Source organism: Lathamus discolor, chromosome 4 (genome assembly GCF_037157495.1).
Source record: "Lathamus discolor isolate bLatDis1 chromosome 4, bLatDis1.hap1, whole genome shotgun sequence".
NCBI classification, from domain to species: domain Eukaryota; kingdom Metazoa; phylum Chordata; class Aves; order Psittaciformes; family Psittacidae; genus Lathamus; species Lathamus discolor.
In genome coordinates, this window is record NC_088887.1 from 9,214,819 (window position 1) to 9,236,849 (window position 22,031).

The 22,031-nt window shown below is 40.8% G+C and overlaps 1 protein-coding gene across 3 annotated transcripts in view; it reads right to left on the reverse strand.

Moving 5' to 3' along the window:
* Window positions 1-9,324: 9,324 nt before the first annotated feature.
* The window catches only part of SLC22A15 (solute carrier family 22 member 15), a 31,495-nt gene continuing 18,788 nt past the window's right edge, over window positions 9,325-22,031 (reverse strand). Inside the window, exons 6-13 of one of the 3 annotated variants that reach the window (XM_065676323.1) lie at window positions 21,429-21,644; window positions 20,056-20,196; window positions 19,203-19,288; window positions 18,551-18,631; window positions 17,742-17,862; window positions 16,754-16,826; window positions 13,292-13,417; window positions 9,325-10,127 (exon numbers count right to left, since the gene is read on the reverse strand). In XM_065676323.1, the coding sequence (XP_065532395.1) occupies window positions 10,041-10,127; window positions 13,292-13,417; window positions 16,754-16,826; window positions 17,742-17,862; window positions 18,551-18,631; window positions 19,203-19,288; window positions 20,056-20,196; window positions 21,429-21,644 (931 nt within the window). In that variant the 3' untranslated portion in view covers window positions 9,325-10,040. Of the gene's footprint in view, window positions 10,128-13,228; window positions 13,418-16,753; window positions 16,827-17,741; window positions 17,863-18,550; window positions 18,632-19,202; window positions 19,289-20,055; window positions 20,197-21,428; window positions 21,645-22,031 lie in introns of all 3 variants that reach the window. The other 2 variants (XM_065676322.1, XM_065676324.1) reach the window with 2 other exon arrangements.

The window sequence follows — 22,031 nt, forward strand, 5'->3', positions numbered from 1 at the left end:
GGGAGTTGTTCTTAGCTCCATGTTGAGGAACAGTGAAATGCAACATAACACAAGGTCTAGTATACCATTTAGACCACCTGCCTTCTTTAGCATGTACACTTTGAAATCCTGACAGATGAAGTGCTTTGGCACCTACTCAAGGGATTCAAGAAGAATGTTTAAATTACCTTTTTTTTTAAAGCATATACAGAGGTATGGAAGCTCTGGTACCCAGTTTAAACAGAGGACTGGATCCCTATTTCCCCACAGTCATTTTTCCCCACCCAGATTCAACCAACTACAGTTACTTTCTTTGTCACTGGCCAGGGGCTAGGAAATGCAGTCAAGCTATTTATCACCTCACCTCCAGGTAATGAAGTGTCCAGATTTTGCCATTCCATGTTTAGGCAGAAGCCCCGAGGACAGGGACTATGTTTTTGTGCGTATGCATAGCACTTTAAAGGAGGGTTGTTAAGTGCCAACTAGTGTTCCTGGAAACTCCCCCAGTCCAAATGTTAGTAACACCACAGACATCTTGCTCTGCTAAAACCCCCCAAAGTGTTTCCAGTCTTTCCACATCAATCAGCACAACTGAAGCCAGTAGTAAATTGATTCTCACATTGCACTGATGCCGGGTTTTGTTAGAAATGATTTGTGATAGATATGGTGGAATATATTGATGAGTACTGACAGGCCCAGTTTCCCAGGCACTTTGTAGCGCTGCCATTCGCAAATGACCTGCTTTCCACCTTGTCAATTTTCTTCTGCAGAGTCCATTAGAAATATCTGGTCCATTATGAGAGCTTCATCCCCCTCCAGAAAACAAAACAAAAGGGTCAAGCAAGTGAAAGAATCAGCACAATAAAACAGGTTTGCAGTGTTGCAAAAGAGCTGCTTTTTATTGAGATTTTGTGTCAGGGGAAAAAAAAGGCACAAAATAAGTTACAAAGACATTAATACAAACTGTATGAGTCGGAGGCAGTATTAGAGCTGTTACAAATCACCCAGAAGTTGGTTTACTAACACAGATTAGCCTCTACAAAAGCTGTAAAGAGAAATTGTATTTCAAATGATCAAAATAATTCAGAAACTGAGTGAGACTGGAAAGACCACCAATATTAACTTTTGAGTAAATTCACACGGGCTTACCACCATCGCCTCTTTCAGAAGATAAGATCACAGGCAGATATGCAGTCTTACAGAATTACTTTCAAAACTCATTTACCTTTTGCAATTTAAGAACCTGATATTTACCTTTCATACCTCCAGTGAAGTACAGCGCATACAGGTTAGTATGCACAGGAATTACATTAGGAAAACAATAGGTAAGTGCAATTATTCTGAATATTTCAACACTTATTATGGCCCCTCACCTATGGCAAAGAACATCTTAAAAAGATGGATCCACAGAACATATGAGTATACCACCATAGAAGGTCCACTGTGGAAAAGCTTATGCTGTCTTTAGTTGTGACTTCCCAGATCAAGTATTCTAAACTCAGGCTTCTCACCAGTACAACTCTGAGTTAACAACAGCACACTAATACAGTTAAAGAAGAGGAAGTACTTCTGAAGTATTTCAGTCCTCATTTTAATGCAGGAAGGCTCATACAGTATTCAAGTAATCCAAATTACAAATATTTAAAAATACACACACCAACTATATACAACTTGATTTTTGTTTGAAGCAGTGAATCTGTTTCCCACTATTCCCACTTCTCTGCTACTCAGCTGGCAAGGACTTCTGATTGCTGGTTCAAATTAAACTGGCATGAGGAAGCAATACAAAGTCTCCAGGATAGAGACTATACAGAGATTTGTTTTCATGATGATGAAGAGTTGAGCAGAAAGAAAGTAGTTTACCCCTCTGGCTGCTCCTCTGGTCAAGCGGAGGTCTAAGTTCTGTCTTCTGAAATCAGCAGGGATGCAAATGTAACCAGACACAAAACTTGGCTATAAATGTCTGATTATATCCTTAGGAGTTTCCTTTACTTGACCCAAGACAACAATAACACAGAAGGAATACAGTACCAACTACCACTCACAAAATCTGCCACACTGCCTGTGTAAGGACTTGATTTGCAAGAAACCCTTGTTCAGTCATGTATTGAACATAACTGTCAGGGTTTTAGTAGTGAGAGGTCTGCAGGGTGTCGTGTGTGGGAAGAGGCCAGGGGCTACCCTGTGCTAGTCCCAGCAGCAGGCAGCACAGACATCACAGAATAGCTGAGGTTAAAGGGACCTCTGGAAGGCATCTGGTCCAAACCCCTGCTCAAGCAAGGTCACCTATCAAAGTAGGCTGCACGTATGCAGACTCCACAACATCTACAGTGCTCAGTCACCCCCACAGTAACAAACTGCTTCCCTATGTCCAGGTGTTTAAGAAAGGGCACTAAGTAACAAGAAAAACAGACTACAGTGCTTCAGCAGTAGGAGGGGGAAAAAAAAGGGGCAGAGAGACAGCTGAGCAGGAGAAATGGGAAAGGAAAGTCCTAGCCTGAACAGAGACAGAGTAGACTCAGGAGGAGCTACAACCCTAAAGGGACTATGGCTGGTGAGGAAATCCATGCAAGAGCACTTGAGTAAGAAACAAGGAGCAGTGAAAAGAACAGCAAGCACAAGAGACCAGTGCCAATCTCCTGTGCTGCCTGTTGCCTTGCTGAAGGGAGCAAGCACAACTTATAGCCAAGGAACTAGAGACCACCATGGGGCTTATGGCATGTGGGGAGAGAGGGGAAGAATGGTGTCTGGAAGAAAGCACCAGTGTTTTTCAAGTGTTCAATTTATCTTTTCCTTCAATACCAAAACCAGTAACTAAAAGCTCTTTAACTGGCAATAAATTAAAGAGATGACAATGCCCCAGCCCAGATTTATTGCTCCTGAAAAGTCACGCCCTCAGCTGAGATTATTACAAAAGGGCTTTCTGGCCCTTCTAAAAGCAAGTAGTACACACAGGAGAATCTATGCTCTAAAAGTGTGTAATTATTTTGCTCCTTCAAAACCTTAAGTCTTTTAACTACATTTAAAAGCCCTTTAAGAAAAACTTTAAACAGGAGGACTCTGTGTCTTCAAGTCATGAATTCCCACTTAAACATGGAAATATTGTGTAGTTTCCTAAAACTCAAATACAAAATTGGCACAGAACTCAATATAAAGAGGTAGCTTAAAAATCAAAGTATTACTAAATTCAAGAAGGAAGATAGTGCAATAAAAGTATCCACATGACAAAATACACTTCAATTTCTACACAACTTACTCAAATTTTAACAAGAACAGAATAAACCTTGGGTTAGACTTTGCGGAGTGACAAGGGTCAAATACGCAAAAATCAGTCTTTTAGAGGCATAGTGGAAATCAGAGGAACCACAATAAATTCTTTCATGACAAGTCATCCAGCAGTTTCCTGCCCTCTAACAGTTTTCATCAGCTTCTGCAATAGTGAGTTGCTTGGGTTTGGTTTTTCCCCCCTACAAACTAACATCAGGAATTTTGTTTGAACAGAGATGTTCCAGATAACTCTCATGGAACATCTTTAAGTCTGTAACTTCCAATATTGGTGGAGGTTTTCTTACTACCATACTTTTTGCCTGCCTCCTGATAAACTGGGTATAACATGAGCGCATCCAATGTGTTGGTGGGAAGCAGAAACACGCATGCTAAAGACTTCTTTCCTCTACAACCCTTTTGTAAATGAGGATGGGCAAGTACTTGGTTTAAACATACTCCATTCTGTGAGGAATAGGCTGACTTGCAGTGAACTTTAGCTGTAACAGGGACTTAAGCTCTAGACATTATTATTTAGCAATGCCTCAAACAGACTGTGAATGACGAATTTGCTAGATCATATGAAGCTCCAGGCAAGCTGTTATTAGCAATGCTAATTTGAAAGGCTGATGAATGAATTAACAAATTCTAAAGTGCAGTTTTTAACCAGATTTTATCAGTCTTAAGAGTAAAGCTTTGACACTTGCAACTTAGAAGCAAACAGGCTCTGCAGATTCCTCTATAATGGCTACATAGTATAAATTCTGCATGTTCTACAAAAGCTACACTTAAAATCCTTCATTTAATTTCTTTGGTTTCACAGAAACAGAAGCTACTTAAGTGAACTGAGCAATGAAAGGCAAGCAAACAAAGGTAACTTACTTTCGTCTCCTAAAGCTCTTGAGATGCTTGTAAATACCAGTTTTAGCAGGTTGCGTGGAAGAATTCCAAATGAATGCAGCTAGAACTAGTTTTGGACTATCACTTTCCAGCAGAAAACTGTCTTTGGCACTTACATAATCTAATTCTATGATGTTACATTACACACAGTCCCATATCAAGTTGACAGAGGAAATTAAAGATGACTTTTGTAACACAGGCACTTCAAATTAGAACAGGAAAATCTGCTCCCCATTAGGCAATACAGGAGCTTTTTTCCAGCATGGCAGAAGCAGCATGTAGTACCAAAAATAAGATGGAAGTGTTCAGTAAATTCAGACTCTCGAGGTGAAAGTTTTACCCAGCTCTATTAGACTTAAATAACAGCAGCACCTGCAAAATCTGAAGGCTACAACAGACTGGGCAAGGCATTAAAAACACACAGCATGGAACAATTCTGTATCAATCTGTTCATGCTCCAATTTACATTTAGATCTGCCGCAACGATTTCCTACATAGGTATCTTTCTTCCACTTAATATACCTTGTAGGAAGATACAAGCAATGAGACTCAAAATACAGCTATACCCTAAGCCTCCTGTTTGGTAAACGGGTGAATACAGGCATTTCTGACACAGGTATTGTGTCAGGCCAGAGTAACTTCCACCATCAAATGACATCACTGCTTTTGGGCTTTTCTGATGTATTTACTGTAAGGCTCACAGCTTGCATGCACAGACTGAGTTCTGTCAAAGAGCATGATCAAAGAAACTCTTAATAGGGTGGAAAAAGGTATACATAGCACACCATCCTTCAGCTAAAACAAAAGTAACAGTAACCAAATAAGCATTCAGTGATTAAGCAGAAGACTGGGAAACAAGAGTTTTAGCTTGAATGCTTCCATTAAGCATTCTACTAGGAAAAGTAGGTTTGTTCCTCACTTCCCCTTTTGCTCAGGACAACAAAAACATGCTTTTACAATGTGCTTTTATATGCTTAGCTGAAATAGGGTGGAAAATGTACTGCTCAACTGCATTCCCTATGGCTCTGCAAAGGGTATTTTGCTAATCTCCGTACATCCATGGAGTCTGGAAACTCTGGCATGGATCGTGCACTGCGAGTAGATGAGCATGTGGCTGCAACCCTTAAAGCCACCTTTAAAGATGGCAACCAGCTTCAACCTGCTCCATGTTAACGAGGTGTGCCTGGAGAGGTGTGGACCTGCTCTTCACTCAGCACCCTGACCTGAACACTGAATCATCCGTGTCCCTCCTTCAACATAGAGCTCCTAAGTTTCCCATGTTCGGGAGTCTCTGAAGAGCACTTTCCCAGTCTCTAAACGAAAAGCACTGGCTATGTTTTCAGAGGAACTAGTTTCAAAAACACTTTTCAAATGACCTCCCTATTCTATTCTCTTCAGCCTACCAGAAATAGCCAGGTAGTAAAACCCTTTCAGAAGGCTGAGAAGCTGTGGAACAAAAATGTCATCAAATAATTCCAATCTTCCTATTTTTGTGAAGGGAAGCTGGCAAATTAAGCTACAGCCAATTATACAGCATTGTTCAGAAGAGGGCTTCACAAATGTTAATGATTTTTGTGGCATGCCATTTCATAGAAAAACTGAGTCCAAAAGAAAACTGAAACATGCCCCTTTTTATATAGGTCCAAAGAAATGTTTCATTACTAAAATAGTAATACTGAAGGAAGTTGACATGAAGAAGAAATGATGTCCCAGTAGGATATCCTGGAGCCAATGCTAGCTCTGAAAGAAGTTTCAAGTCAACACAAGCAGCAAGAAGGGTATTTATGCCCAATGGCTATTATCTTGTTTTCACTTACCCTTGTCCTAAAGTGTTTCTTTTTACTCTCTCCAGCTAATTCTCCTCACATGACCTGTAACTCTCCTTCACTCCTAGCTGTATTCAGGTATCACTTGAGAGGTCTCTGGGTAGCAGAATCCCAAACCTACCTCACCTGAGACAGTATTAAGGTCTCACTAATCAGCACCACTGGAAAGCCTCTCCTCTAGCATAATCCCACTAGAAAGGAATTCCCATCTTGGGGGTAGGTATCTCAGTGCCTGCACAACACAAAACCAGTTAACAATGCAGGCTGCTTAGTATACAAAGCTACTCTAGCAAAAAACTGTGGGTTAAGGTTGTCATACTTTAATGAACTAGCAAGGATGTTGGGTCTCAAACTAGTAGCATTTCAGTAGGTCATAAACTGTGATCTATCAAGTGCTGTATCAGCCTCTGCTCTCCAGTAGCTTCTCAGGGCAAATTTACTGCCCAAACACCAATATTGGACCTACACAGATTGCTTACACTACTTTAAAAATCACAAGTTCTGTCTGGCCTTTTGACTTGTGCTCTCAAGTTGTGAGACCCATAAACAGCAGGCTCTGTTCAACTCAAGAACTTCTGCTCAGCAGTAATGGTCCATCTAGATACAGAAAGTGACCACATAGGCTACAAAACACTGTGCAGCATCTCTTCTCAGTGAATGCTACATATAGCACAGTATCTTATTATAAACCATTACACTCTATGGGTAAGAATAAAGTGATCCTACAGGCTTCTGTACCAGATGGCAACTTCTTATAAAACAAACCTCTCTGAAAAGAAACTTAAGCACCTAATAGATGTGGACTTCAGAAGACGAAGGGGGAGGGCAAGCAATTGTAAGAAGCCTGGTACTGCATTGCTGAGCTCCCCTTAGAAGAACTCTCTTCTACAAAACTTCTGAATTAACTGGCAAGGAAAAGTAACAATAAAGAGTTTCTCTGGTAGACACAAAAAAGATGCTGCCCTTTAAAATTCCAAAGGTGCCAACACAGGTCAGATTGAAGGCTAAAAAAAGAGCAGCAACTTTTATGGAGAAAACCTTCTCATGTTTTCTTCACCCTTGGTTTTGCACATGTATACTTATGATATAAAGGTGCACAGGTTAAGTTTAATTATAAGTTGAAGACGATCACAAAACCTAGCTCAGGTCTGGGTTTTGTGATCATCTCCACCTGAACCATTACAGCATCCTATTGTTCTAATGAAAGTTACCTTAAGGTATCCCATGACATGACCAGGGTTGCCAGAGGCAGACAAGGGCAGTAAAACAATGGAACAAGAAAAGCTAAGAGCCCCTGTCTGCCTCTCAGGTGACTTACTCCACCTACTGTCCAAAGAGAGACAGAGGCAGCAAACACCTAATAAAACCTGTTGCGTCATGGCAGCACAGAATCAGACTCAACCAGGTTGGAAAAGACCTTTAAGACCATCAAGTCCAACTGTTCCTAGCACTGCCAAGGCCACCACTAACCCATGGAACTGAGGGCCTCATCTACACGGTGTGTGAACACTTCCAGGGACGGTGACTCCAGCACTGCCCTGGGCAACCTGTTCCAATGCCTGAACACCCTTTGGGGAAGGAATTGTTCCTAACATCCAGTATAAACCTCCCCTGGTACAGCTTGAGGCCATTCCCTCTTGTCCCATCCCTTGCTCCTTGGGATAAGAGATGGACCTCACCCCACTCCACCCTCCTGTCAGGTAACTGTAGGAAGCGATATGGTACCCCCGAGCCTTTTCTTCTCCAGACTAAACCCTCCAGGTCCCTCAGCCATTCCCATCACACTTGTGCTCCAGGCCATGCACCAGATCCATTGCCCTTCTCTGGCCCCACTCCACACCTCAATGTTTCTCTTGCAGTGAGGGGTCCAGAGGTGAACACAGGATTTGAGGTACGGCCTCACCAGTGCCCAGCACAGGGGGATTATTACTTCCCTAGCATGTTAATACAGCCAGGATAACCACTGTTTCTCCTTCTGAGTAAACAAGTTTTATTTATTCAGAAGCTATTTCCCAGCTGTCCATAATTCAGAACATGAACGAGAAACTAAATTCTTTGAACAAACAGATTCAACCTCTCCAAGTATTTTGGGGTACCTTGTTTGGAGCCATTTTCTTGCATACAAAAGGGCCAAATAAGACAGACTATCCAGCTGGCTTTAAAAGTGCTCTGCCACATCTACAGCTATTTGGCAGTCTTAAAAAAAACCCAGCCCCCAGAAGTGAACACTGGAAGCTGGAATTCTTCTAGTGAAGTTCACAACAGGCAAAAAAAAATAAAAATATCTCAACAATGTTGATACATTCTCCATAGGGAATGAAGTTCCCAACTTAGCTCTCAGTCAATGCCTGGATTAAGTTCAGGCCAATGGGAAGCACTACATGTATGAACCTGCAGTCTCTGGTTGCCCTCTGCACCAAGCAGGGTAGCTGCACTTTGCTCAGCACAGTTGCCAGTGAACAAGGAGCATGGGAGGTTTGAACTTGAACTTTCTTTACTTTCACTTCAGAGTAAAGGAGCTTCTGATTTTAACCAGAAAATATTCAGCAGTCAGCTTTCCCTTAGTCTAACATGCACAACGGCTAGTGAGCCTGACAACAGACTCGCTGCCTTTATGTGGCTCTTTGCTAGGAACTCCATGTATAACGACTAACAAATGTTTCATGGAAGTCAATTCTAATCAATAGAAAGCTACAGGTTAGAGGATGAAGACAGCAACATCATCAAGCTGAATCCTTGTAAGGCCTCATCTTTGTAGCTGAAACATCTGTTATGTTTATGTTTCATATTTCAGTATTCCATATCCTTCTAATGAAGTACTTACAGAAAGCTCAGTTTAAACTGGAGAGTGAAATTGTCTTCCTCAACAAGGTTGAGTAACTAAGTGCTTGAGCAAGCACCTGGTTAAGAAATATCAAGTAACCAAATGCTATCTTGAAGAGGCTCCCCCCCCCCCCTTTATTTTAAATAACTATCTACACACAAGATTTTAAAATAAATACTAGCAGCTTCCTGGCAATAATCTCCAAAATGTAACAGCAACCCACAGTTCCTCTTAGCACTTCAGAGTTAAGTTTCTTTCAGAAATAAAGACACACAGGTGAAAGAAAGACGAGCTACATATTCTACCACATACCTCACAACACAGAGTATGTGATAAATACTTCACCTATGTCCCACCCAGGAAGTTATATCCTTCACAGAATACTTCACTGCACAGAGAAATTGCTGAGGTTCAATATTTACGGCAAAGTGAGGACAAGGTAAACGTAGGCAAAGCTACAAACAGCAGTGCTGAGATGAGGGGGGAAGATGAGGCAGATGTAGGCAGAACCCCAAGAAAACACTTGGCGGATGAAATGAAGGGAAAAAAGAAATCAGTAATGTCCTTTATTCTGCAGGCTTTATGGCTGCTCTTTTCTGTAGTCCTTCCTCCCAGCCTTCCATTATAACTAACTTAATGATTGCACAGCTCATGACTAACCAGCTGCACCCTGTAACTTTATACAGGTGCCTATGTGGAGAGAGAGAAACCTTATGTTCATAGTTGCCTCTCCCCTACTCAATATGCAGAAGCCATTTTAACATACAATTTCAGGAATTCGTTCCCATTGAAGTAGCAACACAGCACATTCTGAGACCACTTTCACTGTATATAAAAACCAACAGTGGATGCTTCCAAGTTTATCAATTTATACTGAATCAAAATCAACCACCTTGAAAACAGAATACAAACATGTGCACTGATGAGCTGTCCAAGCATGTCTAAGCCTAGGTGATCTCCCAGGCTTCACACATAAACAGTTCTACCCTTGCTGTCTCACCTGGCTTCAACTGTGGTCCCTGCACCGTAACCATGAACCATAAGAATTTGAACGGATGCCTGGTATGGAGAGCATCAGTGGTGTAATTAGTCCGAACAGTACTCAAACCCCTCTGCTAGTCAGGAGAAACACAGGCACTTGCCCAATGACATTCCTTGACAGGCAAGGTCCCCAGGACTCATCTTACAGCCAGACTGCCCAGACAAGTAAGAAAAGGCATAAAATAGGACAGTGTTTCTTCTTTTCATTACTTGATCATATGAGTCTCTTCGTCAGCATCATAAAACTCCTCATCTTCGCTTCCACTCCCTGTAGAGCTGTCTTTGTCTCCAGACTAGAAATGAAAACAGAGTCACTGGTTAGCACAGCTCTCTCCAAAAATACATAAGCATCAATCATTACACCTCTGTGGGAATGCTAGGAGAGAAAAAGTAAGAAAACATAGGTCAAATCATGGTATTAAAACTTTTAAAAGACATTATGTGAATTGATGTTTCTTTATGACCTTGGTTCTTCAAAACTTCTTTGGAAGAGATGGGCTTCTAATAGATGGTCTTTCTCTGCTCCATCAGTACACTAGAGAATACAGGCAGGACAAAGACTGGCTGGAATGAAGTGACAATTTGTTCAGCTTTCTTAAATTCATTCAAAGGCCACTACTCTGTGGTGAGCTACTGGAAACAGGCTCAGAACACACAGATTACTTGATTAGATAAAAGCTTCTCCATCTGAATTATTACTTCTCCATGTGTAGCATGGGCATTCTCCTATGCAAGTTTAATTAAGATCATCTTCCTGCAATACTAACTGAAGAGGTTATAGAAAAGGGAAGAGAAAATTAGCACTTTATATGGTCAGAAAGTAAATTCCCTATTGTAGGCATACCTACTCCAGCCAGAGTCCTTTTAGCAACATAATTTATATCATATACAGAAACTAAAGTTAGCTATTACAGCTAGTTAATTCTTATTTGGCCAGCATAGCATTTTTCCATGGAATGGATACAAATCATTCCAGTTAAAAAGTATAAACTCCATCTAGTTTATTTAGGATTTTTTCCAGTATGCTTCCATCCACCCTAAGACTTCTGCCTGCTTAGTCATACGCAAAGGGTGAGAGAGAGGGCGAAAAATAGAGAAATGGAAATCATGTTCCCGACTGACAGTACCATGCAAGCAAAATCTGTAGCTTTAGATCTGTCTTCAGAGGGAGTTTTGCTACAGCAATGTGCATTAACTGCAAAGGAATTTCAAACAGTCTGAGCACTAAGACCTGTCAGAAAATATAAAGGGAATCATGTTATGCTTCTTTCTGGATTTCTAAAATTATTTGAGGAAAGTCAGGCTATCACTGGATGCTGTCCAACTTCAATATCACATTCATGTGTGTTAACAGGGACAAAACCTCCATCCTGGGCAACCAGAACACGTTATCTTGAAAGTGGTACAAAAGGACAATGAATTCCACAGAGGGAATTCAGAGCATGTAAAATAATTCTACATCTTTCTTATCAGAGCTTCGTAAGACCTCTCCATGGCCTTGTCAAATAAGGTTAATGTTCAATAGCTTTCCCTTTTATCAGTCCTTTATGAGCTTTAAAATAAACCCCTAATGTGTCACAGACATTCCAGATATAACCTTACTTCAGTTACAGGCTAACTTAAGGCCTGAACCAACTTTTATTTAATATGGATTCAATAATTTTAATCCATCTGGGGAAAAGTGCTCCTCAAAAATATCCTTTTTTTCCCCCCCCTTTTGTGGATCCTGTTCAGGCTGGGATTTTTAAGCAGCCTGTGACATAAGTGAACCAAGTTGGGCACATACTGATAGATGGCAATAACTGTCACCTCAAAGAGCAGTACTGAGCTTACTTGGTTAGAAAGGAAAATGAAAATGTGAATTTCCCCCACCTCTAAGTTGTAACACCTGCAGTGTCTGCTGGAATTATTTGTTGTTAGTAAGCCATCTGCACAGTTAAGATGTAATAATGATGTAATTACCCAAGTAGCAGCTGGTGTAAACTTGAAGTAAGTGCATGTGATGGATTTGTGTAGCCAGCAAGAATGTGGTGCCATAACACATTACCCAGTACGGTTAAAAATGTTTGTAAAATGTGCATGTAAAGTAGCTAAAGTATAAAATTAATCGTTACACGGCTGCCTCTTTCAAGCTTTCAAGGATGGTTTTGTCACTAAACTGTGCTGTCCTGTCAAGAATTATTACAGCTAAAATTGGGAAACAAGGCAGTGTGTTGAAGCCTTTGAAATGAAGCAACTGCTCTCATTCTAGAAATAAGAGTTACTCTGCCTCCTCGTTTCTGTGAGAATAAGCTTATGAATGCCCGCAAATCCCAGACTGCTTGACCAAAAATTAAACAAAGTAAAAGGTGTCACAAGGATCCCATCGCATCGCAGCCTTATGGGACAACAAGCATTTTTGGTTAGGAGTTGCCCTTCAAGTTTCTGACCACTTCCATTTGGATTAGCCCATCAATACTTATAATTTTGGGACTGGGACTTAAGCATTAAAACCTTACCCAAATTCATAGAATCACAGAATTAACTCTGTTGGAAAAGACCTTTAAGATCATCAAGTCCAACCATTACCCCAGGACTGCCAAAGCCGCCACTAAAACATGTCACCCAGGGCCTCATCTACGTGGCTTGTGAACACTTCCAGGGACTTCCAGAGATACTTCTCTCTAATCTCGCTCCAATCTCAGAGGTGCAGGCACGTAGAAAGCCAACCCTTCACATGACTGGAAAACGTGTATTACCTCAAAAGGTGTGCAGGAGTTAGACAAAATTAAGTATAAAGTGATATGAAAAAACAACATTCAAGGAAGCCCCACTGAAAAACATCCTGCTGCCATGTTTTGTTATGCTTATGCCTGGGAGTTTTGTAGTTCCGATGTTTTCAATGAAACCCATTTCCCAGAATCAACAGTGGAACAGACCCTAGAGGTTAGTTTAGCCTTAACCCATTTAAAGACTCTCTAGGATAGACCTAACAACTGACGTAGCAGAACAGCCAGTGCAGGTCGAGGCAGCAGCATGCTGTCTTTTAGAACAGCTCTTCACAAACAGGCTTCTGCTCTCTTTAACACCTGAGGCTTCTCAAACTTCAATGGCCAGCTTTGCATGAAGCATGCTCCAGCAATCTTAGATATTAGAGAGGCTTTTCTCCCAGAGGAAAAGATCATAAGCTTTTGGCCTTGAGGAGAGGAATTAACCCAGCTGTGTTTCAGCCTGCAATTCCAGACACATTTCAGATGTGACAGTAGGGTTACTAAAACTCCTTCTATATTTCCCTGTGGCTTAATCTCCACAGGCCAAGAATCACTATCCTCATCTATTTAGAGCGGCATATTCAAGCTGACAGCTGAAATAAACAACAGAAAAGTAGCAGGAAAAATCCAAATTGTGAATATACCTGAGAGCCATCTAGGGCTTGCAATGACATGGCTTCATCACCCAGCCTCCAGTATGAGCATACCTGCAGGTCTGAAATAGTTTCTAGCAAAGGGCTGTTTAAGGTCTCTGGCAACAATAAGCTTAAGAGTCCAGACAAAAGACCAGTTGCTCCAAAGACAATATAAGGCAGAGACCACTGTACAGATTTCTGGAAAAAAAGAAGAGAGTTAGGTTGAGATTGGTTCCCTCTAATTCATACTGCATATTAAAGCACTCAGCCTTGACAACCATTCCATCTGGCAAGTGTTTGCATTCATATTTAGTATAAAAGTTACCTATCCTACTCTTTTTAACCGATATTGTCAATTGTATCTTATCAATACTATTAGATCAACACAGATTTAGGGATGGACTTTAAAGAAATGGCTGCCAGATTTATGCTCAGTTCTTCTCCATAACATACATGCTACTTAATAAATGCAACATTACTTTGTAGTAACAAAGAGATATCACAGTCATAGACATGCTGGTTGGAAGAGATCGCTTGAGGTCACCTAGGCCAAGCACCTACTCTGAGCACAACTACAGCCAAGACTAGATCAGGTCAATCTTATCTTTATGTAACCAAGTATTGAAAAGGCTCCAAGGACAGACTCTCCCTCTGTGTAGGCTCTTCTAGGGCTGCAATAAACCTCTAAAAGAATATTTTCCAAATTTCCTATCTAATCCCCTGCCAAAAACTTGTCCCACTGACCCCTGCTGAGCTATTCCACACTGCTAGGAAGATCAAAGGTACAATATTCCCTCAAGCTTCCATGTGAAGCCATGGGCCCTAGCCCTGACCATCTTGGTTTACCCTCCACTGGATCTTCCTGATTTTTCAACATCCCTCTAGAACTGGGAGGAAACTTAATCTGTGGGCTACATACCGAATTGGGCCTGACATAACACAGTGTGAAGCTTGCCTGTGTGATGAGAGGACACCGCTAGCTCCCATTTAACTTGACATCCATTGCCATTCCCAGGTCTCTTCCAGCAAGGCTGCTAACAGCCAACTGGTTCCCAGTCCATACTGACCATGTAGTAAGTCCATACCACAAACAGAATTTTATCCTTCTTGTTGGTCTTGTTGGCCCAGAAGATCCCACTCAAGATTTACCATTTGGCGTGTCAATCGCTCCTCCTTATTCTGCATTCTCTAGAAATAACGGGAGGATGTATCCTGTCCTCCACTTGCCACCAGCTAGCAAATACTATTCCTTTGAGCCTGGTAAAGCATGCAACATTCAAATCTAACATTCCTTCCATCAGGAAACACTTCCTCAGCTTCCAAACACTAATATTGCAAGACAGTGTCAAAAGCCTTCCCAGCCCTCCTCATCCATATTACTTTCTGCAATGAAATGGTTGACTATCAAACTGAACTGGCTGAGAGCAAACTGTCCTTAGTAAATCTACATTTGCTGATCCTGATTACCTTCTTGGCCTTCATATGCTTGGAAGCAGACTCTGAGAGGCCATGTCACATCATCATCCTGAGACAAAGTTTGAGCTGCTCAGCCTGTAACTCCCTGGATCCACTTTCTAACCTTAAAGAGGCACATAGCATCACCTGCCTCTCCCAAGAGTTATCAGTGACCTTTCTCTACAACAATCTGCCACATTAGATGGACACTTGCCTCACTACCTCTGCCAGCTCTTTCACCACCTCTTAGGGAACCCTATTGCATGGAATTGAAAGCTTTCAGCTTTAACTGTTCTTGAACCTATTACTCCTCCAGTGCCTGCTGGCTCTTTGCGTCCTCAACAGTGCTGGTATGCACAGTCTTGGGGTCAGGCTTTGCTTATCAAGACTAAAGGAAAATTATTTCAGCCTACTGCATCTCAGCCACCAACAGTATGTCCATCACATTCAACATCAGTCTAAACATTTTCTCTCCATTCTCTGATGGAATCCCTATTTATGCTCCTTGCTAGTTTTAGCTTCAACTGGGTTTCGGCTTTCCTGTTATCCCTACAGCCTAAGCAATGTTTTTACTCCTCTGATACCTTTTCCTGTTTTTACATGGCTTGTTACAGGCAAAACTACTCTAGGTGATGGTTTGTGCAAAAATACAAGTCATCTACAACACAGCTCCAAAATGTGTACGTTCACTGTACAATCAGTAAAGCAGGCTTGTTTGAAAGGCAAGATTTTAGCTGTTTGTTTCAAAAAAGCTCACTTTGTATAGTAAAAAGAAATTCTAAATTGAGAAAATGACTGGCTGTGATCAAGTAGAAGAGCAACACTTCATCTCTTATCTCAGCAATTAACTTTTTCCCTTCCTACCCTTTTTATGATATCCCCAGACAAAAGATACTGAAAATGCATTAAAATAGTTGAAGAAATTCCAAACCACAAATGTGTTTCTTTCCTCAAATCAGTGTTAATTTGTTACTTAAACAGAGCTATTTTCACTTTAACTGGATGCCTTCAAACATTATGATCCAAGATTTATGTCTCCTGCAGTGCGAAATCTCTGCTAGGCACAACATAATAGGTGCCTCTAATGCGACACAAAAGCTGCCTATGAAACCTGCCTGGGATACCTGCACCAGTCTTGGCTTTGCCTGCTGTACCCCAGAGGTGCTCACACTCTCACCTACCCAGTGTTTCGTTCTGTAGATTAAAAGGCTCACTGTGCTCATCTGCCCTTTTGCTAGCCCTCTGCCTGACATAAGAAGATGGCAAATGGCAGAGAGGGAAGTTATTCCAGATGAAATGTCACATTAAAGGAACTGTCACTTGACCTGAGCAAGCAGTTTGTGTAAAAAAACTGGTACACTTTTACCTGCATGCACAAGTCTATGAACACAGACAAAAATAACAGTATCATGCCCATGTTTTGTTCTTCAGAATTTTCTTTGCCTTAACAGACCGCTGTGAAGTTTGTGCACAAAAGCTTTGCTGGTGTATCAAGTCTCCACATAAAATCACACAATCAACTAGGTTGGAAAAAACCCTTTAAGATCATCAAGTCCAACCATTTACCCCAGGACTCCAAGTCCACCACTAAACACCATCACCATCTTCATTCATTGAAGGATAAACAGTTTTGCTGGTAACTATAATCCATGGATATTCAATGAAGTTCACTGATGGCAAAACTAATTTATTCTCAGATACATAAGTTAAACCCATGGGCTTTATCTTGATGCAGCAGATCTTTTAACTATGTGGGTTTCTTGCTACTGCTCGCTTAGGGTTTAAAGTTGAGTATCACCATTTTGAAACTGAAAGTACTGCATCGCTGAAGTCTACCAGCTAAGTCCCAAAATTCTTACAGGGCTAAAACACCTTCTGAACTAAATAATGTTGTTTTTTGTCTAATCACACAGATTATATTGCAATGCCTTTGGCCTACCATGTTACTGTTAAGATATGTAATTTACATATCTCAGTTTATACATATAACTTATCTAAATTATTCCCACCTCTGTAGGTCTCTGCTAAGTCAGAGCCACAAACCAAAAATAAACGTAATAGTAAGAAGTTCAGACAAACCAATGATGGGACGAATGGAGCAATGATTCCACCAACACGGGAAAACATGGAGCAGGCACCCATTCCAACATTTCTGAGGAGCAAAGAAAAGTCATTAATCAGTGACATTTGCATATTGAAAAGGGCCATTAAGCAAGGAAGAAACCCCACACTTCAGCCATGACCCCGACCACAGTAACTGGCAAAGGCAAATGTAAGTGAAAGAATCCCAAGACAGGAATTAAAATATGCTTTGTGCTTAGAAGCACAAACCCCTTTCATGCTCAGAATTCTAACATACATACATATAGAAGCATAAAGAAGTGCAATTTCAGTTAACACATCTTCTCTGCCGGAAACTTTGGCTAAATTCCCTTATGCAAATCCTATTTATGAGAAGACTTGCCCACCCATGAAAAACACCACGGTATAGTTTCACTGGTGGCAGATCATCAACAACAACACTTACTTAAAATATCTAATAAAAGTGCATCCGTACAACAGATGCTTCTGTCTGCTCTACCAGCACAAGCATGGGATACTTCTGCTTCTAGTTAGTGAAACCTATGGCCTATGAAGTATCAAGTTAATGTTACAAAGCTTATTGACCAGTCATCTTCAGCGCTGCTGGTTAAGCAAGCATGAATGTTTAATACAGTTGTGTGGCTTATAAAGTACTGAAAAAGTTAGATATCATTCATTAAAGAAGTATCAGCAATACTACTGTTATCCTCACAGTGGAGAGAGGGCTGCGAGCACACCAAGCAGCCAAAGGGATATTTTACTGTTATATAAAGAATATGGTCAGTCTGAAAAAAGCACAGCAAGTTTGAGGGAAGAGGAAATGAAAAGATAAGGGAAGAAGCTGAGCATGTAAACTACATATAACCATTATACGTAACTGAAAACCTCCAATTAAAAGGTATAGTTAAAAAAAAAAGTAAGAGAAGTAAAGGTGATCAGTTAAGAGACCAGAAAAAATGAAGACATTAAAATTAACTTGTGTTACCTGATTACTGTGGGATAAAGTTCTGATGTGTAGATGTAGACAATGTTAAATGCAGCACTGATTGTCAGTTTCCCCAGCAAAGACAGAGAGCGACTATTCACCACGGCAAACACTCCAGTATCTGACAGAGAAAATGTGATCCCTGTAAGGCTTTTGAGCACCCAAATACATCTCTAATCATTTCAATCGCACAACAGCATGGAGTGAAAAGAAACCCACTTAAGAATTTGCTGAGAGCCAAGCAGTTTTCTGTTAAAGGACAGTTTGTCTGAGGTGATCTATACCTTCAAGCACAGAACTAAACATGGGCTTGATACTGTTTATCAGAACAGCCAGCACTTCCTCACTTATACCAGGCTCGTCAGAAGACACCCTACATGCCTACCAAAGAAGGCTACAGAATAAACCACTACTGCCTTGAATAAATCATGCTTCCTAAGGCACTTTGCTCCTGGCCAACTTCAGCAGTTCAGCACACAGATTATTTCCTGGGGGGTCTCAGTCCTCTGCTCTGAAAATCTCTTTCATATGTTGTACTTGAACTAATATGCAGTGTACTTGGTATCAGATGCCAGCCTAACCAGAATATCTGAGTCTGGGCTCTAGCATCTGGATTACTTCTGGAAACCCAAGTTGCTCCTCTTTAAAAGTTTCACCTATTAAATTCACAGCCACGTACACTAACTTTGTCACGCTATCATAAGCGTTTAATCTTTCTGAATCATGCTTCAAACCTTTGCAGCTTTCTCTCTCCTTACGGCAGGTGTTAAACATACGCAAATCTTACCAGCACAGACGAATTTATGCACCTAGTTTTAAAAAGAAAAACCACTCATGGTATACTTTTGTTTCTATCCTGCTGAAGAAATTCAGAAATGAGCACAGTGTGTCTACAAAAAAAAAAGACATTTAATTTCCCATTTCTTAAAAACCCCTTGCTTCAGAAGATTTTCAGACTTCTCTCTTGAAATATATGTGGCCACATTACTAATATCACAGTTATACCAGTCTTGAACATTACAGAGCAGTGAGGAAAAGATGGAAACTTGCCCCAAGATTCAATTCTTAAGATCTTTTGACACTGGTCTTTCACTTGGAGAGGTAAATACAAGTTGCGAGCATATTACTTACACCAACATATCATTTGGCTTATGGCGATACCCCAAATAGCATCAGTCTTTGGGTTTAAGTCAGAAACACTGGAAAGAAGTGACTGATGTGATCAGAAATACAGCGCAGAATCCACAGACAAAAGCTCAAATCCAACCCTTTCCAACAAGCTTTCCTTAAGATCTTAGGAAGGTTGTTGCTTAGCCTTTTTGCAAGTTACCTTCTCTGGCTTCAAAAATTGGGACTCACATGTGGTATGAACCTAATCTAGTAGCAACCATCAAATTCTTAGGTTATAGGATGCTGTGTTTAAGAACTCTCATCACACACTCCAGAAACAAAAGTATTTACCTTTCTTTTTAGGAAGGAACATGACAATAAGACAAGCCAATCCTCCCAGGAACAGAAATGTGCTCAGTGTTCGCTTCCGACCAAACCTGATGTGCAAGGATAACAAAGCTTTATTCTGCATTAGATCTGTAGCTTGCAGAGCAGTAAGTCCTCTAAATTGATGCTGCCTCTTTATTTGCACTTGGGAATCCTGAATGCCATCTCCCACAAACACTTCCTCTAACACTTTTAGACGGCTTCTACTGCCCTCTTAACAGGAGCACCAAGAAGTCTTTATATGCAGTGGCTGACAACTTCTAGGATTTTGATTTGTTTCCCACTATGTGTGCATGTTTGGAAAGCTCCTCAGGAGACACGGGCAGAAGAGACTGGGAGGTCAATTCTACAAAAAGTGAAAGACATTGTCCAGAGTATCACAGCTCAGGAAAAGGCTGAATATTTGAATCAATGTCTCTGCTCACATACTAGTGCACACAACCAGCTATTGCATGAAACCACACGACAGCTTCAGCTGAGTTTAGTTGCAACAGCTTTGACCTAATAGTGGGAATGCGGACTACGAGAGAGAGGTGGGAAGAATGCCATCTTGTGTTAGCATGGGGTTAGCACAGCTCGGTTCAACTCATCTACGGCATCAGCATCATCTGAGCCAAATTCAGACAGCTCATTAATTAAGTGAGCTACTGAGAACAAGTTAAATTTTATTTGAAACAAAGACATATCAATAGCACCTTCAAATTGAAGCAGGAAGCTCCATACACAAACTAGGAGATGCAATATACAAGAAACCTATCTTTGAGTAAAAATGAAACAAAACCCTGAATGGGTTTGGGTTAATGTATTTCATACTTACCATTTTTGGTTAATCAAGTAAATACAGATTGGGTATGCTGGGATTTCTATCAACCCGGAAAGGGCTAAATTGGCATAAATACTTCCACCCAAGTCACCCACATTTAGGGTAAGACCATAGTAAACCAAGCTGCACACAAACCTGCAAAACGGAGAAAAAGAGTAAAATTAGAACTGCCACTTTGCCTGCCAAATCAAAGCACTGGTCTGGCAAATCACCATAAACCATATTTAGAGTTTCAGAAGGTCTAACATGTTACCCTACAAGTATATTGTGCTTCCTATTGGAAAGAAACCATTTTGCCTCTGCACAGACCCAATTCCTGACTTATTACTCAGTTAAGTTTAGGACTACACTTGAGAAGAATGCGCACAAACCAGAATAAAATTAAGATATTACTATTATTTGACTTGATAAATTATGTCTTGGTCCTTTTTTGTTTTATCAGCTTCCATTTTCATCCATGCTTTTCCAGTTGTGTGTAAACCCTTTCTCAAACAGCTCAGACAACACATCCACCTTCTTCTAATTTCTACACCCTGGTCCAGTTTTATTCATTCGCATCTTTTAATTTTTCTTTTGTACCACTGCCTGGCTGCCACCTTTACAGAGAGGAAAGGAACTGGTAACTAACTCATCTTGCAGGAAATCAGCAATTCTCATTTAAGGAACAGAAAAATCAACCAGCCTGCAGTAACCATTCTGGAAAAGCAACAGGAAAACAGCTCTGTGTCGTCTACTAACAAAATGATGCCATTTGTTTTCTTCTTAATCAATACATCTTCCTCAAATATATGCATTATAACAAAAATAAATGTATGAACAAATGCTAGAGGACTCATGCAGCACATCATACACAAGGTTTATTTCAAAGTAGCAGCAAAAGACCTCAGGGCTAGCAGAGCTATCTGTAGCAAAACAGGCACTTTTGGAATTAGATTTCTGCTGGTGACTAGAGCATCATGGGTTGAACACGTTCATCTGACAAGGTAGGCTATCCCCCAGCTAATGGGCTCCTTATACACAAAACCAAGAACGATCCATGTAACTGGAAGTACTGACACAGCATGGGACAAAGAACAGCATGACTAACCTCAGCAGTCTTTGAGGGTCAGAAAGAAGAGGCCGTTAACTAATTTGAGACTCTCAAAGCATGACAAAAATACAAAGATAAAACACCTCACAGCTAGACTGGCAAAATGGCTTCCTGTTAAAAATGCACTCAGCAGATACTATAATAAAAGGATCATTTTTAGGTACAGTGTCCCTAATCATACAGGCTAAGTATAATCTGCAGGATGAGCAACACTTCCTCTCAAAGACTCAAAACAGGCAGCAGCAACACAGCTGGGCCTAGAAAGTATTTCAAGTACCAGGTAAACATCATGATCAAGGTGCGTCCCAAGAGAATCTTGTATCGGAACAGGTCCAAGAAGCTGCCAGCCTCTCTGGAGCTCCTCTCTGCTGGGAGTTTTAATGAGAAAGTGCACTTCTGCTTGCGGTTCCTCTTTGCAATGAGGTAGAGGGCATCTTCTGCTTCATTCAGCCGGCCTTGGGAATAGAGCCAGCGGGGGGACTCTGGAATGAATCTGAAACACACGTACATACACACGGACGGCTTTAGGATTTTTCTTTCTGTGAGGCTGACTTGCCATGGAAATGAAGGTGAAATACATTTGAGTGTAGCAAAGAATTTTTCAAACAACCCTTCAGATATAAAATTCACTCATTGAAACAGAGGCAAGGCATGTTGAAAGGAAAGGGAACATAAGTCATATGCAATTTAGATACCAGGAAGTTATGTTGAATGTATACATATATACACATACCTATATGGACAATACTACACGTTACAGTATTATGAGGACCCTGTCTTCAGAGAATTAAGGATTCACCACATTGTTACAAGTAACAGATGGTGTTTTTGTAACACCAACTTGTTGTCTTCCATTTCTTATTTCCAAACTTCACCCCAA